This window comes from Schistocerca serialis, chromosome 5, assembly GCF_023864345.2.
Source record: "Schistocerca serialis cubense isolate TAMUIC-IGC-003099 chromosome 5, iqSchSeri2.2, whole genome shotgun sequence".
Lineage (NCBI taxonomy): Eukaryota > Metazoa > Arthropoda > Insecta > Orthoptera > Acrididae > Schistocerca > Schistocerca serialis.
The window spans coordinates 232,251,228-232,272,746 of NC_064642.1; the positions used below are offsets into that span (position 1 = coordinate 232,251,228).

Genomic DNA, 21,519 nt, shown 5'->3' on the forward strand with positions numbered 1-21,519 from the left:
TGTTCAGCTTGCTCTCCTTCTTCTTCTTCTTCTTCTTCTCCTCTCTCTCTCTCTCTCTCTCTCTCTCTCTCTCTCTCTCTCTCTCTCTCTCTCTCTCTCTCCCTCTCTCTCCCCCCCCCCCCCCCTCTTTTTTGTGATCTAGAACTCCTGTGGTGTGTACCGTTTTATCCCAGGGACTTGGTTCAATGGAACAAGGGAACAATGACCACGTAGTTTGATCTGTTTGCAAATCAAACCAACCAACCAGTACCACATTGGGCAGACAGGGAAGTCTGTGTGCTAGCCAAATATCAACAGTAGGTAACAACCAAGTCCAAATTATAGTCCAGGAGAAAACCACAACGAACAGGCTCATCATCAGTAAATATACCAGAGAGCTTGCTGTAAACATTGGCTAGTTGCAGCAAGTGGGGCTGTGGCAGTCCATTTTATTGAGTATTGATTAGTGTTTGTGCAACAGTGTACATACAACCACAATTTTGATTTCATTCCTTCATACATTTATTATCCGTTAAAGTTCTGTTGTTGGGACGATGATCAACTTTCCAGCTTGATAAGATTAAAAGCTAAATAAATTAGATCGGTACTCACAAATAACCAAGAGTTCCGTGGCAGAATTCTTTGAATAAATTATAAAGTCATTGAAGCACAAGTTAATAAAACTCTGTCTAAGAACCAATGGTAGCTCTAACAAGTCACTAAACAAAGTAATTAATGTGGCATAGAACACAGTTAATAGTTACACTAAACTTCACAGTTCACATACACTACTGTCTTGCAGTAACCCACCAGATAGAAGTGTACTGCAATAGTTCACTCAGTCCTGAATGAAAGTCACCACTCTCAAAAATCACTTATTCTAATGACGATGATAGTCCAAATGTCCTACCAACAACAGCACTCCCAGGGCACTCATAGCGCTTTTGTGAGTTTGTGCATGGCTCACATGTGGCCCCGAACTATTGCGCCTTTTTCGTCGTTCCTGGGCTGCACTCCCAGCCTTGTGCCCCTGCCTCCTTATCCTTGCTTCTTTGCCTCTACCTCTGTCTTCCCCTCTCTTGTTCTTGCTTACGTCAGTCCAACTATCCTCCTGGTTTCTGCTATCTCTGAAGGTTTTGTTCCTCTTCTTTTTTTCTTCACCTTTCGTTTTTGGGGTTTCACCTCTCATTCTTAATTTTGTCTCTGTGTAGTGTGAGCCAGCTGGGAAAGAACAGGCTGTAGACACACCAGGACAACTGGGAAATCCAGGAAAACCAAAGAATTTTTTTTGTCCAGGAAATATCTGGGGAATTTTTTTAGGATTCGGGTAATTTTTCATTATCTTAGTTTTCAGTTAAATTTATGTGACTTTGACTGGTAAGAACTGATACTCTAAAGAATTTCACTTTAGCCAACTACTGTGGAATAAGACTGCAGCAGTGAAACATAAACAAGAGAACAACCCCAACATAAAGCGTTGCAAAGAAAATGTGCTATTTGCAACAGCAAAACACAGTGCACATGCAAGCATCTGTGGACAGCGAAAGGTATTAAATACTTTATGACGAAGACTATGCAATATTTTGTAACAGTAGACTGCTTTCGATGTGCGTAACGTCACAACTGTTTATGTTTCTAACAGTTCATGGGAAAATATTGTGAATGGTGGTTTTAGAAGTGTTTCTTTCAAAGTAAATTTCCTTTTATTGCAAGACAAATTATGTTATGTGTGAGAATGTGCAATGAATTTCGTAAATCATGGAGTGTTTGACACTTTATAACACCTTGAGGTCCGGTCACTCAGAAAAATTTCAGGCCCTTGACCAGCTATTTATGCTATCATTTAAAATTTTACTGGCAAATTTGTGTTTGATGTATCTTAAAGGATAACACATGCTAAAAAATACCAGGCTTCAAGGTTAGGTTTTCTTATTTGTTTTAGTTCTTTCATAGATTACAAATTATACAATAACAATGGCAAAAAGTACAATTATCCATAAGAAAAGTGCAGGTTGAGTTCTTGAGCAACTTCACACGTGATTGGCTTTTCTATGGAAAAGTCAAAGTGCTCGATGGAATGTGTATTCAGCCTGGTAACCCACAAATGTTCAGTGCACAGCAGTGAAATCGTACTTCTCAGAAATATTCAGCTGCTGTAATTTACACTGTGCTCAAAGGAACCTGCCTTAACCAAATGCTCAGAAAAAACTGCAAAAAATTTTTGATGGAGTGTCTTTGGCGTGTGGCCTTACTGCCTCTTTGATCATTTCCTCAACGCTGTTGTCATTTAATTTGTATAGCCAGCATGGTAGCCAGTCCGTATAGTGGGCTAATTAGGTACCTTTTCGGCTGAGCCCCTGACAATGCAGGCATCACACTTCTGATACCTGAGCTGCTATCTCAGGGGTCGTTGCTTATCATCCTGGAGCATTGGAACTACCAGCAATGGCTGCCATTCCAGATGGCCCCTGCTGTGGATGGATGGTGCCCACAGGGAGAGCCTCTGGTCATAGTGAGTGGTATCAGGGCGGATGCTTTGCGTAAGAAACACATTAGGCTGCAAAACAGTGGCTGTTCTTCTACGTCAATCTCCTTAATTGGGAATGGATCCTTTAATGCTTTGTCTTGTGCTCATGCCCCCTTCCCTTCCCTGACTACCCCCTGGAAGAGGGCCAGTCTCACTGGCTTGGGGTGAAACCCTTTCCATGCTACCTGGTCTGCAGCAGGACTGACAGGGACACTTCCACCTGGTCATTATTTTTCGTGGAAAATATTGGAGACAAGTTTGGCGAAGTGGACTGTCTTAGTAACATATGGTTGAGTTCGCTGTTGATCAAACTTCTTCTGGTGCCCAGTCTGAGGCCCTTCACGCCTGTGACCATCTTGGTGACATCCTTGTCTCCATTACTCTTCACCAGTTTTTGAATGTAGTTCAGGGTGCCATTTTTCATAGGGACCTCATCCTTCAAACTGATGAGGAGCTTAGAACCAATCTGGAACAGCAGAGCCTTCATTTTGTGCAGCATGTTCAGAAAGGCCATATGGGCAGTTGCATAGGTACCAGTGCCTTTATTCTGGCACTCGGTGTTTTGAGTGTTAGGCCTGTCCTCTTGCTGTATAGTGGACACACTGTGGTGAAAGTGGACACCTACTCCATGAGGGGAGCCCGTGTTCCGCCGCCTGTGGGTGTTAATTGTCACGGCCATCACTTTCTACATTTGCCAGATTCTCCAGTTTATAAGAAGGTACAGGAATAGAAGTCCCTTGATCGTACGTATACCCTGCAGTGAGTCTTGTCAGAAATATGACCTTCTTAACCCTGTGTCTGTGACATCCAACTTTGCCTCTGTTACATCTTTTTCCCATCCTCCCTTCTCCTTATCCCAGTCCTTTCAGGACCTCTTTCCCCAGTGTCTCCCCAACTGGAGGCCTGATGCCACAAGTCAGCCACAGGAGCCTCAGTTCCATGTGCCCCAAGGTCGCACCCCACTCTTTCAGTTTCAGGTCTCTCTGAAGCCTGCTTTTTCTCTGAGCTCTGCCCTCCTCAACCTATGAATGAGGAGGGGGGAAGGAGGAGGAGGAGGAGGAGGAGGAACATAAGTCCTGGAACAAAGCCCCCCCCCCCCCCCCTGCCCCCTCAGTGTGCCCATCCCCCTTCCAACCTGATTCTGACCTCTTATTTATGGACGTCATCCCATCCATGTTGGTGACACTCGGCACACTACAAGGCTGCCAATGTCAGTTTTCCATCCTGGATGTTATCCTCCCAGTTGACCGTTGTACGGATCCATATGTTCTACTACAACACATTGCGACCCATTTTGCATTCACATTGTGAGGTAATGGGCGAGTTGTGGCGCCCTGGAAATATTCTAAGTTCAGAGTTGACGGCGACCACGTGGGCCGCGCGGCGGGGTCGAGCTCATTAGCAAACATGTGGTGCCAAACGTTAGCCGGACGAGAGGGGTAGCCCGAGCGCATGGTCCAGCCATGTGGCCGGGAATTCCACTGTGACGAGGATGATGCTTTATGTCGATGAAGGAGATGTCTATGTGCCAAAGATGGCGGACTTTGTGAAACCTTAATGGCAGACATTTCACAGTTTGTATAGAAATTAATAGTAGCCAGATCAATCATGATACCTCAAAAGGAAACATGTACATTTCTATTATTTGCTCTATGATTCTGATGGTGTAATCAGATTTTCCATACATTTATTAAATGTCTGCTTGTGTCTGTGTATGTGCGGATGGATATGTGTGTGTATGCGAGTGTATACCTGTCCTTTTTTCCCCCTAAGGTAAGTCTTTCCGCTCCCGGGATTGGAATGACTCCTTACCCTCTCCCTTAAAACCCACATCCTTTCGTCTTTCCATCTCCTTCCCTATTTCCTGACGAAGCAGCCGATGGTTGCGAAAGCTAGAATTTTGTGTGTGTGTTTATGCTTGTTTGTGTGCCTATCAACCTGCCAGCGCTTTCGTTTGGTAAGTCACATCTTCTTTGTTTTTAGATATATTTATTTAATAATGTGTATTAGAGTGTGTTTATGGTCCAGCTGTAGAAATATTTATTTAATTTCAAGTATTTAAATGTAAATCCATTATTTTGTATGTGCTTAAATATGTGTGTGGGTGCGTTGGTTCGAAAATATGGCGGGAGCACTCTAGCCAATCACAGCGCTCGTGCATGGGGAGACTGAATGGGAGGGAATTCTAGCAGTGCGGCAGTTCTGGACAGTACGGCACAGGATATGAGTGCTGGATGCAGACAATACAGCGCGTTGGATGCACAGTCGGCGGAAATACTTGGACAGTGGAGCAGTTTGCGCATGGTCGCAGAGAATAGAAATATTTCGGAGTGCTGACCTGTGTTCTTGTGTGATTTCCGTAGCTTCTGCAGTGAAGGTGTAGTGTGCATTTAAAAGTGAATATCTTGCGAGCTATGTTGTTATTCATAACTAACTACATGCAGTAGGAATCTATTGTTTCCTTGTTATTCAACTTATATTTTATTTAATTGCTGGACCATCGACACCATTAAGTGTTTTGCAGAAATATACCGCATTCTCAAAAGTACTTATACTATCGTACTCGTCATTTAAAGTCGTTAAGATAGTACCTGCAGATTTTATTTAATTGTGATCTTTCATTTATAAATTTATGTGTTATTTTCATAATTAGCAATTGCCGAGTGATAGAAACCTTCGACCATTCGATTCATGTGTGTATTCTTATCGTATACTGTATACTCAGCAGTATTTGGCCTGTAATGTGGCAACTGCATATCCCAGCCCCTAGACAACGAAACCAGCCAAAACTTTTAATGTTACAACTCTGAGTCGGAGGGTATATAGTTAAGGGTCACCACCACATCTTTCATTTTAATTTGAAAGCCCGCAGCCTCCTATCCGACTACCTTCCTCCTCTGGAACCAGTGGTATGAAGCTTCCCACCTATGTTTTACCCCTTTCAGCCAGAATCCTACAGTGAACCTTTTACTGAAAGGGAACTTCTTCTGGCCTTCTCCTTTTCCCATGCTTCAGCCCATGGGCCCAGTTCCACCCATAACCAATTGCTTTAATGCTTCGGTCCTCCACAACAGCAATAGCTCCTCTGAGTGTTGAACTGCATTTGGCTCCTAGATGCCTTCCCCTCTGTGGTTACCGTCCTTAAGCCTGGTAAGGATCTGGTGGAAACCACAGTTCGACCGGTCTTTTCTCAGCACTGCCATTTTGTTGCAGTTTTCTGTGATCTGTGTAAGGCCTACAGCACGGCTTGGTGCCATCACATCTTATTTACACTCCATGAGTGGGGTATCCAGGATCCTCTCCCGATATTTATTCGCCAGATCCTGTCTCACTGGTCATTCTGAGTGGGGTTGGCACCATTCTCAGCTTTCTGTGGATCCAGGGGAATGGCATTTCACAGATTTCCATGTAAGTGTTCTTTTTTCCTCGTTGATATTAATGGGCTCGTGGCCTCTGTCGGATCATTGGTCACCCCTGTTTTGTCTGAGGATGATCTCTATATTTGGACTAGTTCCCACTCTGTGACCTCTACAGGGCAACAGCTCCAGATTGCCATCTGGCGCACTTCTGTGTGGACACTCTCTCATGGTTTTCTGTTATCCCCCTTAGAATGTGGATGGGGCATTTCTGTTGCTGCACTATGGTCCATCCCTATCTGCAGCTTTACGTCGATGCCCAACACCAGACAGTGGTTCCCCAGTTCCGTTTCTTGGGACTTCTTTTTGATAACAAGCTTACTTGGTTGCCCCAAATCTGCCTTCTGAAGATTGGCTGTTTCTGTAAACACTATTCATTTGCTTCCTTGCCCACACATCTTGGGGCACAGATCGTTAGACTCTTCTCCACCTTTATTGGGCCTTAGTTCTGTCCTAGCCAAACTATAGTAGTCAAGATTATGGCTCAGCTTCCCCTTCCACACTGCTCCTCTTGGACCTGATCCACCTTTGTGGTATCTGTTTGGCCACTGGTGCCTTACGCACTAACTCTGTTGATAGGCTCATGTTTGATGTTAGGACGGGGTTCAATGGTCCCAGCTCCTGGTTTTCTATACAATCACTCTCTGTACTTTCCCTGCTCACCTTTGCTGTTCTATTCTTTTTTTGTGGCTTCAGGATTTCGCCTGCCCGTTGCCCATCTGCGGGTGGGTTTACCATTGGGCTGTGCCTCACTTCTCTCTGCCATGATTTCCGTCTTCCCTCTGTGTTGTGTTCCCCACTTTCTCTCCTGAACAGACTCTCGCCTCGAATTCTCATTAGTTCCTCAGCCCCCATTTTGGATGGATACTTATGGGGTTTTAAAGCCTTCATTGCTCTGATGGTGTTCTGTTGTTTTTTTCCACCTGCTCATATGAGGGTTTCAGGATGCTATTGTTTTTTACGCTGATGGCTTTAAACGTGGAATCACACTAGATATGCCTTCATGTCTTCTTTTGGCACAGATCATCTCTTGCCTCCCGAGTGTGGGGTATTTACCATGGAACTGATAGCCATTTACAGGTCCCTCTACTTTATTAAACTGCCCTTTCTCACCCAAGTTTTGTTACACAAGTACTTGATGAGCGGCCTTCATGCTATCGTATGGTGTTTTTCCCGCTGCCTCTTGGTCCCTGAGCCATCCGCAACATTCTTGCTATCTTGACCGTGCTGCTTATTCAGTTGATTTCCTTTGGCTTCCTGGCCATGAGGATACCCCAGCTTCTCGATCTTCCAGCTGGGGGAGGGTCATGGCATCATTTACCTTCATTTTCCATGACCTCTGCAGGGATGGATTTGTGACTTCACTTCAAATTCCTTTTCCTGCAGTTGTGGGCTGTCCCTGGTAGGGTTGTGTGATTAAGGGGATTCCTGCCATGTGGCATTCTTCTCCCCACCCCTACCAGTGAGAATCTAGTGTCCTCTGTGCCATCTTCATATCAGCCATACCAGGTTGACCCTTGTTTATTTACACCAAAATGAGCCTCCCCCCACCATTTTGTAGTTAAGGGGCCCCCTTCACAGTGATCCATATTTTGCTGGACAGTCCCTTCGTTTTGGCCCTTCACACTAAATATGCCCTCCTCCTCTCCTTGTCTCAGGTGTTAGCAGATGAACCTTGCATGGTTACATCCGTCCTCAGCTTTCTTTATGAAAGTGGTTTGTCCTCCGAGATTTAAGTACTTGAATTTCCTTCCAGAAATGGAGTACCTTGGTTAATGTTGGCGCTGGTTTGGGAGGCCTTCATCTTTGTCTCTGTGCTGGCCACAAATTCCCCCCTTATTTCCTTATGTTCTGTCTGGGCTTTTGTGCCATTTTGTTTCCCCCTTTTCTTGTGTATTCTTCCCCTGGGTGGCAGTAATGGTGTCCCAGTGTGTATAGTGCCTCTAGGGTGCCCCCTTCTCTTGCCCCTTCTCATCTCCAACACTCCCCCCTCCTGTTCTTTACTCTTCCTGTCATCCCAATGTTCCTTCTGCCTCTTCATTTGGCTTTTTTGTTTCTCGTTGACTAGACTGGACTGTGCTGCTGATGTTGATCCCCCCTTAGTTTCTGCCACCTTAGATCTTGGGACTGATGACCTCGCTGTTTGTCACACTGACCGACCGACTGACCCGACCGACCCAACTGGGACATCGACATTACTGATTTTTTTCAGATGCTGATACATATATTTTTGTAAACAGATTGCGCACAGTGGTTGAGTGAGTGAACACCAGGAGCGTGCTCGACATAGGTGTTAAACGTTCGTTAGCTCAATCGAGACTGGGCATAGACTGTAGATTTTGAGTGATGTCCAAATGTTTAAAGATTGAAAAATGGCTATGTCAGATTCAGGCAAAAAAGTATTGGCAAAAGTTCGGTTAGTGAAAAATGTGATGGTTTTGAACGTTTCTAGAGTTGTTTTGTGCATATGTGTGAGGAATACCTGACTTACAAATACAAATGCCATATTAAAAATTACTATAAATTATGCAAAAATCTTAATTAAGTGCTTATTTTTTAATGAAGTATGCCATTTTGTGCACAAAATTCAAGTCTGCAAATATATAATGGCAAAGGTTGGATTGTAATGAGCATAGAAGCAAAATCTACAGTGGAAAATGAAGCTAGTTCTGAACTGAATATTAGTTATCTCGTAAATTATTAGCTTTGCAGAATTTTAGATGTGTTCTTTGAAATATGAACTGCCAGTCTTTATGTGTCACTATGCCCAGAAACACATACTAACCCTCAAGGCTTTTCTTATTCCTTAATGAGATGGGATTTTCAGTTAGATCCAGCTTTTAATTAAATGGTTTCGCAGTAAAACTAAGTGCAGCATTAGAATCAGCACATCAGAAATGTTATGTTGAATAATGAATCTGATTGGGAAGTAGTTTAGTGTTTTGGAATATTCGAACACTGCCACATGTATACTACTTGGAAAATGTACAAGATTTAAGAAATAAGCAAGTAGAAAAAAGAAAATTATTTGTTAACAGCAGTTGAAGTCATAAACAGATCGAATAATTCTAATTGACTATGTCACTTTGGGAAGGTTTACTGCTGAAATTCTGAGAACAAGGCAGTATTATCACCAAGTGTTCCTTATGCACACTGAACAGTTGTTCCTTCTGCTTGCTGTTCATGTATGGTACAGGAAAGGGGGAAATGTAGAGGTATCCAAAGTTCCCATCACCATGCACTGTAATGTGACTAATGGAATACAGGTGTAGTCATAATTTACTTACTGTGGATGTCCTATGTATCTTGCTAAATTCTTTTTTTTAATGTGAAATGAAACAAATCTTGTGAACTTGCTTTAGTAGTATAAAATGTGTTGGACTTTATGAGCATACATTATTTACTGGTCACTTGCTAGGTGGCGCAACCACAACTGTAGTAATCCATTTCAGCTAATCAAACCACGGCAGCTGCTGGCAAATAGGTGCAGAACAGGTGAACCTAAAGAATGTACAAAGTTTACAATGACAAATAACCTTATCTTGACTGTATCAAAGTGCTGCAGCATCAATTACTAGAACACGAGGAAAGATGAAACCATAAGATGAAAATGATGGTAATCAAACGAAATGGATAGAATCCCCAAATACATCCAGCTTACCAGCAAGTGCGGTTAGCCAACCACAGAAGCGACCAGGACACAAACACAGCTCATACGTAGTGCACAGATCACATCCACGGAAGACCGCCCAAGCTCGCATGTGCAGAACTGGAGGTCCAACACAGGAGCCCAGTTGTTCCGAAGCTGCGTTAGCACTGGCAGGAACAAAACGAAACTGTGAAATAACTCCATGATGCACACGAAGAGAGAACATCTGTGCAAAACCAAAATCCGGTTTTGTACAGATGTTCCACTAAATTTCTTGGTTGGGTTTGATTCCTTCCATTGCTAATGTGTCTTTGGAACCATTTGACTCCTATGTTGGACCTCTGGTTCCACACATACTCCTAGACAGTCTTTTGTGAACATAACCTACACACCACACCTGTGTTGTGTTGGTGTCCTGGCCACTTCACCTGTTGTTTGCACATGACACTTGCTGATAACCTGGATATGCTGGGGGATTCTTGTCCATTTCCTTTGATTGCCGTCATTTTATTCTTACAGTTTCATCTTACCTTGTGTCTTCTCTCATTTTACAGATGAAGGGTATGTTTTTATACGCCAGTTTCAAGCAGGAAAATGGGGAACATATATTATTTACCCTCATGGGGATGTAATCACAATGTAATTGGCACTGCAGCACTTTGATACAGACAAGCTAAGGTTAGTTCTAATTGTAAACTTTGTCCTCCTTAGGTTCACTTGCTTCTCACCTGAACATGCAACTTTTTGGTTACAAAACTAGTTGTAACTGAGTGAATAATAAATGAATTCCCAGCAGCTATTGCGTTAATAGTGACCTTTCAGCACTGCACAAGGTGTAAAATTCCTTGTGGTCCAGCTGTATAACAAGCTAAAATGGAGCAAAGGAAAAATAAATTAATAAAGAAGTAAACAAAATGAAACTTCCTGGCAGGTTAAAACTGTGTGCCCGACCGAGACTCGAACTCGGGACCTTTGCCTTTCGCGGGCAAGTGCTCTACCAACTGAGCTACCGAAGCACGACTCACGTCCGGTACTCACAGCTTTACTTCTGCCAGTACCTCGTCTCCTACCTTCCAAACTTTACAGAAGCTCTCCTGCGAACCTTGCAGAACTAACACTCCTGAAAGAAAGGATATTGCGGAGACATGGCTTAGCCACAGCCTGGGGGATGTTTCCAGAATGAGATTTTCACTCTGCAGCGGAGTGTGCGCTGATATGAAACTTCCTGGCAGATTAAAACAGTGTGCCCGACCGAGACTCGAACTCGGGACCTTTGCCTTTCGCGGGCAAGTGCTCTACCAACTGAGCTACCGAAGCACGACTCACGTCCGGTACTCACAGCTTTACTTCTGCCAGTACCTCGTCTCCTACCTTCCAAACTTTACAGAAGCTCTCCTGCGAACCTTGCCGAACTAGCACTCCTGAAAGAAAGGATATTGCGGAGACATGGCTTAGCCACAGCCTGGGGTATGTTTCCAGAATGAGATTTTCACTCTGCAGCGGAGTGTGCGCTGATATGAAACTTCCTGGCAGATTAAAACTGTGTGCCCGACCGAGACTCGAACTCGGGACCTTTGCCTTTCACGGGCAAGTGCTCTACCAACTGAGCTACCGAAGCACGACTCACGTCCGGTACTCACAGCTTTACTTCTGCCAGTACCTCATCTCCTACCTTCCAAACTTTACAGAAGCTCTCCTGCGAACCTTGCAGAACTAGCACTCCTGAAAGAAAGGATATTGTGGAGACATGGCTTAGCCACAGCCTGGGGGATGTTTCCAGGAGTGCTAGTTCTGCAAGGTTCGCAGGGGAGCTTCTGTAAAGTTTGGAAGGTAGGAGACGAGGTACTGGCAGAAGTAAAGCTGTGAGTACCGGACGTGAGTCGTGCTTCGGTAGCTCAGTTGGTAGAGCACTTGCCCGCGAAAGGCAAAGGTCCCGAGTTCGAGTCTCGGTTGGGCACACAGTTTTAATCTGCCAGGAAGTTTCATATCAGCGCACACTCCGCTGCAGAGTGAAAATCTCATTCTGGAAGTAAACAAAATGTTTCTTCAGCAGAAGCAAGTAGTAAGAATAATATGTTAAGTTGATATTTGTGCATCTCGCAGAAGCCATTTCAAGGATCATGAAATTTTTACACCAACTTCCCAATACATTTACTCCTTAACGGTATTTGTTGCTTATAATAAAAATCAATTCCAACGGAACTGTAACTTACACATTTGCAATACAAAATGCAGAAATAACTTTCTTGTGGATTATCCTTCTTGCCCAGGACTCATATCTAGCAGATAGGAGCTTGTTGAATACTTTACCACCAGAGTACATAACTCCATTATGAGTCCTGTATGTGTTACAAAATGATAATGTACTACAAGTTGTAAAAACATTTTCTTTGAAAAATGACTCTGTAATCAAGCAAATATTAAGCTATTAATATGAGATAAGTAGCAGGTATACAATAAAACTGAGGAAGCAACAGGTTTTTCAAAGTAGCAGTTTCCTTACTAATTTACTCAATTACATTTAGGTGACACAAGTGTGAATAGCATTTGGCAGTATGGTGGTAATTAACTGATAATACAAGGTACAGATTAAATTTCTATGCTGCCCTTGTCTCATGTTAATAAGTACCTTGATTTGTTCCATGTTCCTGAAAGTTCTTGATGAATCTACGGTACATGAATGAATGAATGAATGGAGGTAGTCAGAATTTTGAGGAATGGTATTACATGGATTATTAAAGAATATTAAATGTTAGATTAATGTAAATGATTATAAAGCAGGGAAAATGTGATGAGAGAGAGAGAGAGAGAATATTAACTAGTAACACAGATGAAAATATGGTGATAAGGAGCAATTACAGAAGTGTTGTTTTAGTTTAAAGTTTATGAAGTGTTTCAAGTTAACAACTGCAGGTGAATGATACACAGTAATTGCCATAAATGCTGTTTCATCTAAATTTTTGTGTTTTTAATGACAGACGATCCAGAATGACACTGACCATAGTGAAAATACGTGTTTGTAACTGTAACTGTTAGCATTTAAATGCTTCTCGAATAAGCGTTATGTGTTAGGTTCATTATGAATTGTTGAATATTAACTACTGCATAGTATTATCTAATTAAATTGAAATTAATAATCAAGCTGTGTTTAAATGGAACATATACATTGTGTGGGTACTGTGCTCAGGGTCACAGCTCTTAACATTCCAGTGTTTACCTGCAAATGATCTGCCTCCCAACTAAATACATTCTGACTGCCTAAATTAAACTTGAGACATCTAATGTCCACAGACTTTAGCTTGAAGTGGATGTGGAAGCTTACAACATATCACATTACATTCGCCTGTAAAATTATAAATAATGTAAAATGAAACAAAAATTACTTGACTGCTGAGAGTAATGTCAATTAAGCTTTAATATTTGATTAACGCTGGTAAACTATGTATAAAATTTGTGGGGAAACAGCTACAATAATATAAAATAAATGTCGCTGTTGGTATTAAAAAGCCAGACCGAGAGTATGATCTTTGAAGAAATTATCATTATTCATCATATGAAGGTTGTTAACTATCTCTAATTATTATTTGGTTAAGGCTCTGTAATTGTATGCCAATGTTAGAAACATCCTATAGGATAGGATAAAGTAACTTATATAGTGTTCTGTGAATTCATTGTATGGCGTTTCTTTTTGCTAGTTAATTGAGTTACCGTAACAAATGGACATGCTCCATCATCACACAAGGAGTTCTAGTCAGAAAAATCACTAGGTGCTGTCAGCTATTAGCAGGACATATTAAATAACTGGAACTGAAAGAAGGGGTGAAGCCATATTACAAGCTAGATGTGCAGACAGAAGTGTGTATAAGAAGAAAATTGCATGGCACAGTGATGGACAGATTCAGAAGGTGTAAGAATAGAAATGGCCACACTGATTGGGCATACTTTCGTGAAAGGAAAAGAGAAAGAACAACTAAAGACAAAATAAGCTGGAACAGGATGAAATAGAGTGGATGATTAGTTCACTTTTATAGTTTACGTCTCACGGGAATATTAATGGTATGGCCACCATTAACAGAGCTGAAACATTCTCATACATAAGGCTACTTATGAATTCATCTCTGGAAACTTCCCTTTGACACATTGTACAGTCACATAATATACAATGCCTGTTTTGTAAATGGTTCTGTTCCTCACCATCAGTCTGTCCCTAGTCAGTTTCTCTCTTTTTCCCACCACCAGTCTGTCTAAGGAATTTATACCCAACATAAGATCACCCCCTAGATGGACTACAAAAGCAACTAACAATATGCGACCTCTGATTACGCAGCTTTACAGCTTCTAGCAACAGTATCATTGGTTGACATGTTTGGTGTCCCATGTACGAGCAACAAATCGCTGCTACAAGTTCAGCTTATAAGCTGACTGATAACTTACACTGAGGCACAAATGATATTGCTTGAGAGCACGGCTTAAAAATTGGCCTTAAACAGGAAAATTGAGTGACAGGGGAATACTATATGAAAAATATACCACAATGGGCACATTTATATCCGCAGTAGTGATGATGACTATTTAAATTCTTAAAGTGCTCTGTAATGGCTCTGCATAAATTCAGCTATTCAGTAAACGGTTTACAGAACTGTTTTCTTATGTGGCCACAAACTTTCAGCAGCCAGTCTGTGTTATTATTATTATTGTTATTATTATTACAGCTGCAAAATCCAAACAGCAACAAAATTCCTCAGATGAGTTTAAATAAGTGAAGATAAATGAAAGATGAGTGTGTTTTAGAAATAAAACCCAACCTTCATCATATGCAGGAATGCCTTTGATCTTAATATTCTTATTTAAAAAGAGAGAAAATAAATAAAAGCGATACTTGTAGTTGTTTGTCCACTAACTTGGTCATAACCATGCACTATTGATTAGGCATAAATTAGTTATGGTAAATTTTATGCCTCTTGTCCCACAAAAGTTGAGCTGTACTAATACAAATGTTTGGGAAAAATCTTTTAGCAAATTCTTGCTTAGAACTAGCTCAAAGTTTTCTCATCATTGCCTGTTGTGTGGGGTATAGTGACAATACTCAGACGGATTTGAATCTAAATGCTGCCCATTATAATGGAAGGCAGGAAGCAACACAAATGTCACCCACATAGGCCACTAACGTAACTGTACACGTGCTATTTTGTCACCTGAAAGTGTTGTGTACTGTCAGTTGTTTATGTAACTTACACAGAATGCAGCCTAAATCAGACCCTGCCCAATGTATTTTTTTCTTTCTGGTGGAATAATTTCTTGCCAGTGTTTTCAGTGTGTTCTGTCTTTGAAATGGTTATGAAAATGGTTTTACGATATTCCAGAGGGTCTACCTTGTGTAAGAAAGTATTTTCAGCTTGTGAATTTTAATACCATTTTTCAGGTGGTAGGCCTGGTCACCATCCTGATGTCAGTACTGGTTTGCGAGCTGCAGAAGAGAAGATGTATACACTAACAGATTTTCTGTTATTTGCAGAAATTGATAATATCAATCCATACGTGTTACTGCAATTTTGCAAGAAGAGTAAGCTGGCACATAAGGTAATACCATGCTGATTTGTGACATTTTGATTAGGATATTTTGATTAAAACAAATTGGTTTGCCTGGGTTCAAATTTCGCCTGTGCTTCTTATTATTCTTCAAGTTGGCAATATTATGAGAAGGATACTTGCTACTCACCATATAGTGGAGATGCTGAATCACAGATATATTGTTTAATTGTAGAAGTTGGTATAGATATGATTGACAAGCTTTACTGTTGTGAAATTTGGAACACTTTCTTACTAGAAATCTTATAAATACATCCCAAGATTTTTGTTAATACTGACCAGTACTGCACTAAATTCATATTGTTTTGTAAAAATACTTGTAACAAATGTCTATTTTGCATTTGAAGGATGCCTAGGCTTGATGCGGTTTAAAGGTTTATAGCCAATATTTATTGAGGACTAAACTAAAAAGCATTTGCACTTAAAGGGAGACAGAAAAATAAAATTCGGAAATATTTATTTCTATGATATGAAAAATTGTGTGCCGCAGTGGATAAGAGCCAGATCCGAGGTTTGGTCCTCTGTTAGTACTAAGGTTTTGCTGCCATTTTAGTTTCTTTCCTCTCTGGGGTAATGATTTGATAATGTGAAAAATACCAAGGTGTACTATGGATCAGAACCCACATTAATCTGTAGGACCCACGACAAAAGGCCAGGCAAGTCAGTTCAAAGGTTGAAGGAAGGCAAGGGTGAACCACCTCCTGTAGGACTGTGCCTACTAAAGCATCTATGTAGAGTAAATAAAGACTGGCGACCACCAGTATAATTAATAATCCAGAAATTAGCTTTACATAGTGATGAATTGTAAAACAGATTAATGCATTAACTATGCAGAATGAAAAATAATCTTTTCTGACACAGGCACTCTAATTGATAAACCTAAATCTTAAATGTGGAAACATGGATCCCTTCTTCTGAGCGTAAAGTGACCAAGGAGTGGATGGTAGAGCCCCTAGTGTTTCACCAGTGGGATGGCAGAAGTACCATAAACACTCTTGTTAATGAGAACTGTCTTCTGAGCTCTCTAGAGTTCATGTATGTGACTGATTTCTTGCTTCACCCATTCATTCTGTGGTACATGATCTGTAAATCCTATCAGGAAAGAAAATTTTTAGGAATGTCTTATGAGTCAAGGTGTAAATTTAAGGTCGAAAGTAACTACCAGAGTACATCTGTATGCTGGGATTAGTCTGCTGTGTGTGTTTTAGCTGCATAAAGCTATAGTTGGACTAAATACAGTTCTTAGAAAAAAGATTATTGCTTTGGTAAAAAGGATGTAAAATGAACAGAAACTTGCTTCTGTCCTACTTAGACTAAATAGCTGCTCTTTATTTATTGCTTCTTCAGAACAATTATCTGCACATTAATGTCATGAAATGCAACTATTTGACTGCAAACAAAGGTGGGTGGGGCACAAACAAGTGTGGGAGATACTTCACTTGTCTACCTCATGGTGTAGGAGGTATAACTAATCTCAATCTCTTCCTTTCTGTAGCAGCAGTTACTGCCTTTGCTCACTCCTGCATTGTGTCTACTACTACGTACTTCCACATCTTTCCTGGCTGTCCTCATCTCTCCCTTTACCATCACATACTTTATTTACCTTGGCAGGTGATGTCCAAACCATTTCAGCTGATATGCTTCTCCCGAGGCTTTATTTATAAATCCCAAATTGCTCTGTTTGGGATCCTGTCGTGCCTACTTTTATTTTCTGGTGTCTCATTTCTGCTGCATGTATCAGACTTTCTGATCAGCTACTCACAATCCGTGATTCCCAGTCATAGTTCAGCTAATTTTGTTTCTTTCAATATCTGTCTCTTGTGAGGAAGTTCCATTTGACTACTTTAGACAGTTGGCCGGTTGCCCCATCTCTTTGCCTAATTTTGTCTTTCATCTTCTTATCTGCTCTGAAGATAGAGCCCAAGTACTCAAATTTACAAACCTGTTCTTACGCCTTTGCTTCAAATGTGCTCTTTCTCCATTTTGTTTGTAATCATGGTTTCGATTTTTCCAGCAAAATGCATTCATTCCTTTCTTCTTAAGCTCTTCCACCCAGACATTAATGTTGCATTGGAAGTTTTTATCAAAGAGGGCAATGTTGCCAGGTCACCTGAAAAAGCCAAGTGGTCAGTTGAATGGCTTACATCTGGTGATTTCCAGCAGTCAGATTTTTAATATTCTACATCTACACCTACATCAATACTCCGCAAGCCACCTGGCAGTGTGTGGCGGAGGGCACTTTACGTGCCACGGTCATTACCTCCCTTTTCTGTTCCAGTCGCGTATGGTTCGCAGGAAGAACGACTGTCTGAAAGCCTCCGTAGGCGCTCTAATCTCTCTAATTTTACATTTGTGATCTCCTCGGGAGGTATAAGTAGGGGGAAGCAATATATTCGATACCTCATCCAGCAACGCACCCTCTCGAAACCTGGCGAGCAAGCTACACCGCGATGCAGAGCACCTCTCTTGCAGAGTCTGCCACTTGAGTTTGCTAAACATCTCCGTAACGCTATCACGGTTACCAAATAACCCTGTGACAAAATGTGCCACTCTTCTTTGGATCTTCTCTATCTCCTCCGTCAACCCGATCTGGTACGGATCCCACACTGATGAGCAATACTCAAGTATAGGTCAAACGAGTGTTTTGTAAGCCACCTCCTTTGTTGATGGACTACATTTTCTAAGCACTCTCCCAATGAATCTCAACCTGGCACCCGCCTTACCAACAATTAATTTTATATGATCATTCCACTTCAAATCGTTCCGCACGCATACTGCCAGATATTTTACGGAAGTAACTGCTACCAGTGTTTGTTCCGCTATCATATAATCATACAATAAAGGATCCTTCTTTCTATGTATTCGCAATACATTACATTTGTCTATGTTAAGGGTTAGTTGCCACTCCCTGCACCAAGTGCCTATCCGCTGCAGATCTTCCTGCATTTCGCTACAATTTTCTAATGCTGCAACTTCTCTGTATCCTACAGCATCATCCGCGAGAAGCCGCATGGAACTTCCGACACTATCTACTAGGTCATTTATATATATTGTGAAAAGCAATGGTCCCATAACACTCCCCTGTGGCATGCCAGAGGTTACTTTAACGTCTGTAGATGTCTCGCCATTGATAACAACATGCTGTGTTCTGTTTGCTAAAAACTCTTCAATCCAGCCACACAGCTGGTCTGATATTCCGTAGGCTCTTACTTTGTTTATCAGGCGACAGTGCGGAACTGTATCGAATGCCTTCCGGAAGTCAAGGAAAATAGCATCTACCTGGGAGCCTGTATCTAATATTTTCTGGGTCTCATGAACAAATAAAGCGAGTTGGGTCTCACATGATCGCTGTTTCCGGAATCCATGTTGATTCCTACAGAGTAGATTCTGGGTTTGCTGCTACATGTGTTCATTATGTGGTAAAGGCATAAGCAAGGGACTGTGGTCTTGCTTGGACGTCTTGCTTGTAGTGAAGTCAGCAGATCTCTGATTTTGTGTTCTCATAGAGTTATTTTTGAAAACATTACTGGAGATATCAGTGATCAAAATACAGTCTTCAAAATTAATTATAGTAGTCTAGAGGTTTACTAAAAGATGACCGGTTTCAATCATCACAGGCTCGAAACCGGTCACCTTTTAATAAACATGCCTCGTTATCCAGACTATTATAATTAATCTCATCTAGTTCTTGAAGATTGCATAGGGGATCCTGGTGGCTCAACATATAGCTTTGCTAACTGTCGCATTCCTATATGGACTTCCAGAGACAAGTCCTTGAACTCTGTCTGTTGCTTCCTGCAGGTCTAGAAATATAGCATAGAAGAACTTGTTTCCTCCAGAAGTTTTTGACCAGCCATCCTAAGTGTGAAAATGGGATGTTGAGTGTGTCGATCTAGGTCAAAAGAGTGAACGTGATGAGACTATCCAGTGGTGTGCCTGAAGCCATCCTCAACTCCATATTTCAAGTTGTTGTCCAAATTATTTCTTGGATCCACAATAATTAAAACACATCACTGGTCACATTATTGAGCACTTGCCTTAAAAAAATAATAGTTACCTGTCATCTGTCACCAAGGAGCTCTACACTTGCTCCAACAGTACCCTCCTGTGTCTACTGCCTGTCTGTAAGACTCTCTTGGTTTTCCTATTTGTTTTACTTTGTAGAATTTATTTTCTTGTAATGTCCAATATTGTTGACTGCTTTTGATCTCACTGTGTTGCTTGGATCTTTTATTTCATTGTGTTTTTTTTTTGTTTTTTTTTTTTTAAAAAAGTGTCCATAGCTCTCTATTGCACATACACTATGTGACCAAAAGTATCCAGACATGTGGCTGAGCATGACTTATAATTTTGTGGCGCCCTCCATCGGTAATGCTGGAATTCAATATGGTGTTGGCCCACCCTTAACCTTGATGACAGCTTCCACTCTCACAGGCATACAATCAGGTGCTGGAAGGTTTGTTGGGGAATGGCAACCCATTCTTCACGGAGTGCTGCACAGAGAAGTATCGATGTTGGTCAGTGAGGCCTGGTATGAAGTCAGTGTTCCAAAACATCCCAGAGGTATTCAATAGGATTCAGGTCAGGACTCTGTGCAGGCCAGTCCATTACAGGGATGTTACTGTCGTGCACTATGCCACAAGCCCTACATTATGAACAGGTGCTTGATCATGTTGAAAGATGCAATTGCCATCCTCAAGTTGCTCTTCAACAGTAGGAAGCCAGAAAGCACTTAAAACATCAATGCAGGCCTTTGACGTGATGGTCCCATGCAAAACAACAAGGGGTGCAAGCCCCCTTCATAAAAAACATGACCCCACCATAACACCAGTGCCTCTGAATTTCACTGTTGGCACTACACATGCTAGCAGTTGACATTCACAGGGCATTCGCCATACCCACATCCTGCCATTGGATCGCCACATTGTATACTGTGATTCGTCACTCCATACAATGTTTTTCCACTGTTCAATCGTCCAGTATTTATCCTCCTTACAGCAAGCAAGACATCGTTTGGCATTTACCGGCGTGGTGTGTGGCTTATGACCAGCCGCTCGACCAGGAAATCAAAGTTTTTTCACCATGAGCCTAACTGTCATAGTATTTGCAGCGGAACCTGTTGCAGTTTGGAATTACTGTTTGATGGTCTGGGTAAATGTCTGCCTATTACACATTACGACCCTCTTCAACTGTCGGCAGTCTCTGTCAGTCAACAGACGAGGTCAGCTTGTATGCTTTTGTGTTGTACTGTCCCATCACATTACCACTTCACTGTCACTTCTGTAACAGTGGATCTAGGGGATGTTTAGGAGTGTGGAAATCTAGCGTACAGGCTTATGGCACAAGTGACACCCAATCACCTGACCACGTTCAAAGTCCATGAGTTCTGCAGAGCACCCAGTTCTGCTCTCTCAAAATGTCTAATGACTACTGAGGTCGCTGACATGGAGTGCCTGGCAATAGTTGGCAGCACAATGCACCTAATACGAAAAACATATGCTTTTGAGGTTGTCCAGATACTTTTGATAACATAGTGTATAAAGACAGAAGCTATCAGACATACATTGTATCCTGAATTTTTTTGCTGATTTGGAATGTTTGACCTGATTTAAGATGCATTTTCACTTTTCTCACCACAGTTTTGAGGATAACGACACTCAAGCCACAATTTTGTTTTGTCTTTAATAATGCACAAGTTATTTTTTAATTTACCCTATAGGGTTTCTTCTTCTTCTTCTTCTTCTTCTGTGTGGCTCCACGTCTTAAAGCTATTCATGGATCAAAGTGAAACCACTAAGGGCAGTATGATTAGAAAACTAATGGTCAATGGAGGTCAGACTGTATTCACCTCATTTGTCTTTGTAAGTTTTACTGTGGCGAGTAAGCGAAAAATAAATCCAGATAGATATCTGGGTGTCATGAGCTAATACCAAATGACATAAAACCAGCATCAAAATCCATATGTCCGTTTCTTCAAAATCATGTCAATATTTTTGCCACACGCTTAATTTAATCCATTAGGTTTTGTAGGATCATGTAAGTCAAAGCTACCAGTCATGAAATGAGTCATTACTTCAGTAATGGTAAGCTGGTAACTCGTAAAATCGATAACTTTCATTTTATCAGCATGAATGTCTTGTATGGTTTCACATTCATTAAATCAAATGTCTGAATGTGTAAAAGCCACTGTAATTAGTTATTTGCCCATGTATGTGACGTTATTCTGCAGTAAATTATGTGTTGTGTGTGGGTGCAAAACATTGACAGTAGGTGTTACAGGAGGCTATTGTAGATTAGATGACTTGATCAGGACACTTGGCAACAAGTCAGTGAGAAAAAGTCTAATATCTAACGTAATG

At 41.4% G+C, this 21,519-nt stretch overlaps 1 protein-coding gene and 1 non-coding gene across 2 annotated transcripts in view; one reads left to right on the forward strand and one right to left on the reverse strand.

Annotated features, from left to right (window-relative positions):
* Positions 1 to 21,519, forward strand: part of LOC126481229 (ATP-dependent DNA helicase DDX11) — a 164,943-nt gene that overhangs the window by 94,812 nt on the left and 48,612 nt on the right. Inside the window, exon 9 of the mRNA XM_050104842.1 lies at positions 14,994 to 15,151. Coding sequence (XP_049960799.1) covers positions 14,994 to 15,151 — 158 coding nt within the window. The remainder of the gene's footprint in view (positions 1 to 14,993; positions 15,152 to 21,519) is intronic.
* Positions 11,116 to 11,190, reverse strand: Trnas-uga (transfer RNA serine (anticodon UGA)). The gene has a single exon. It is a non-coding gene; the product is annotated as a tRNA-Ser (tRNA).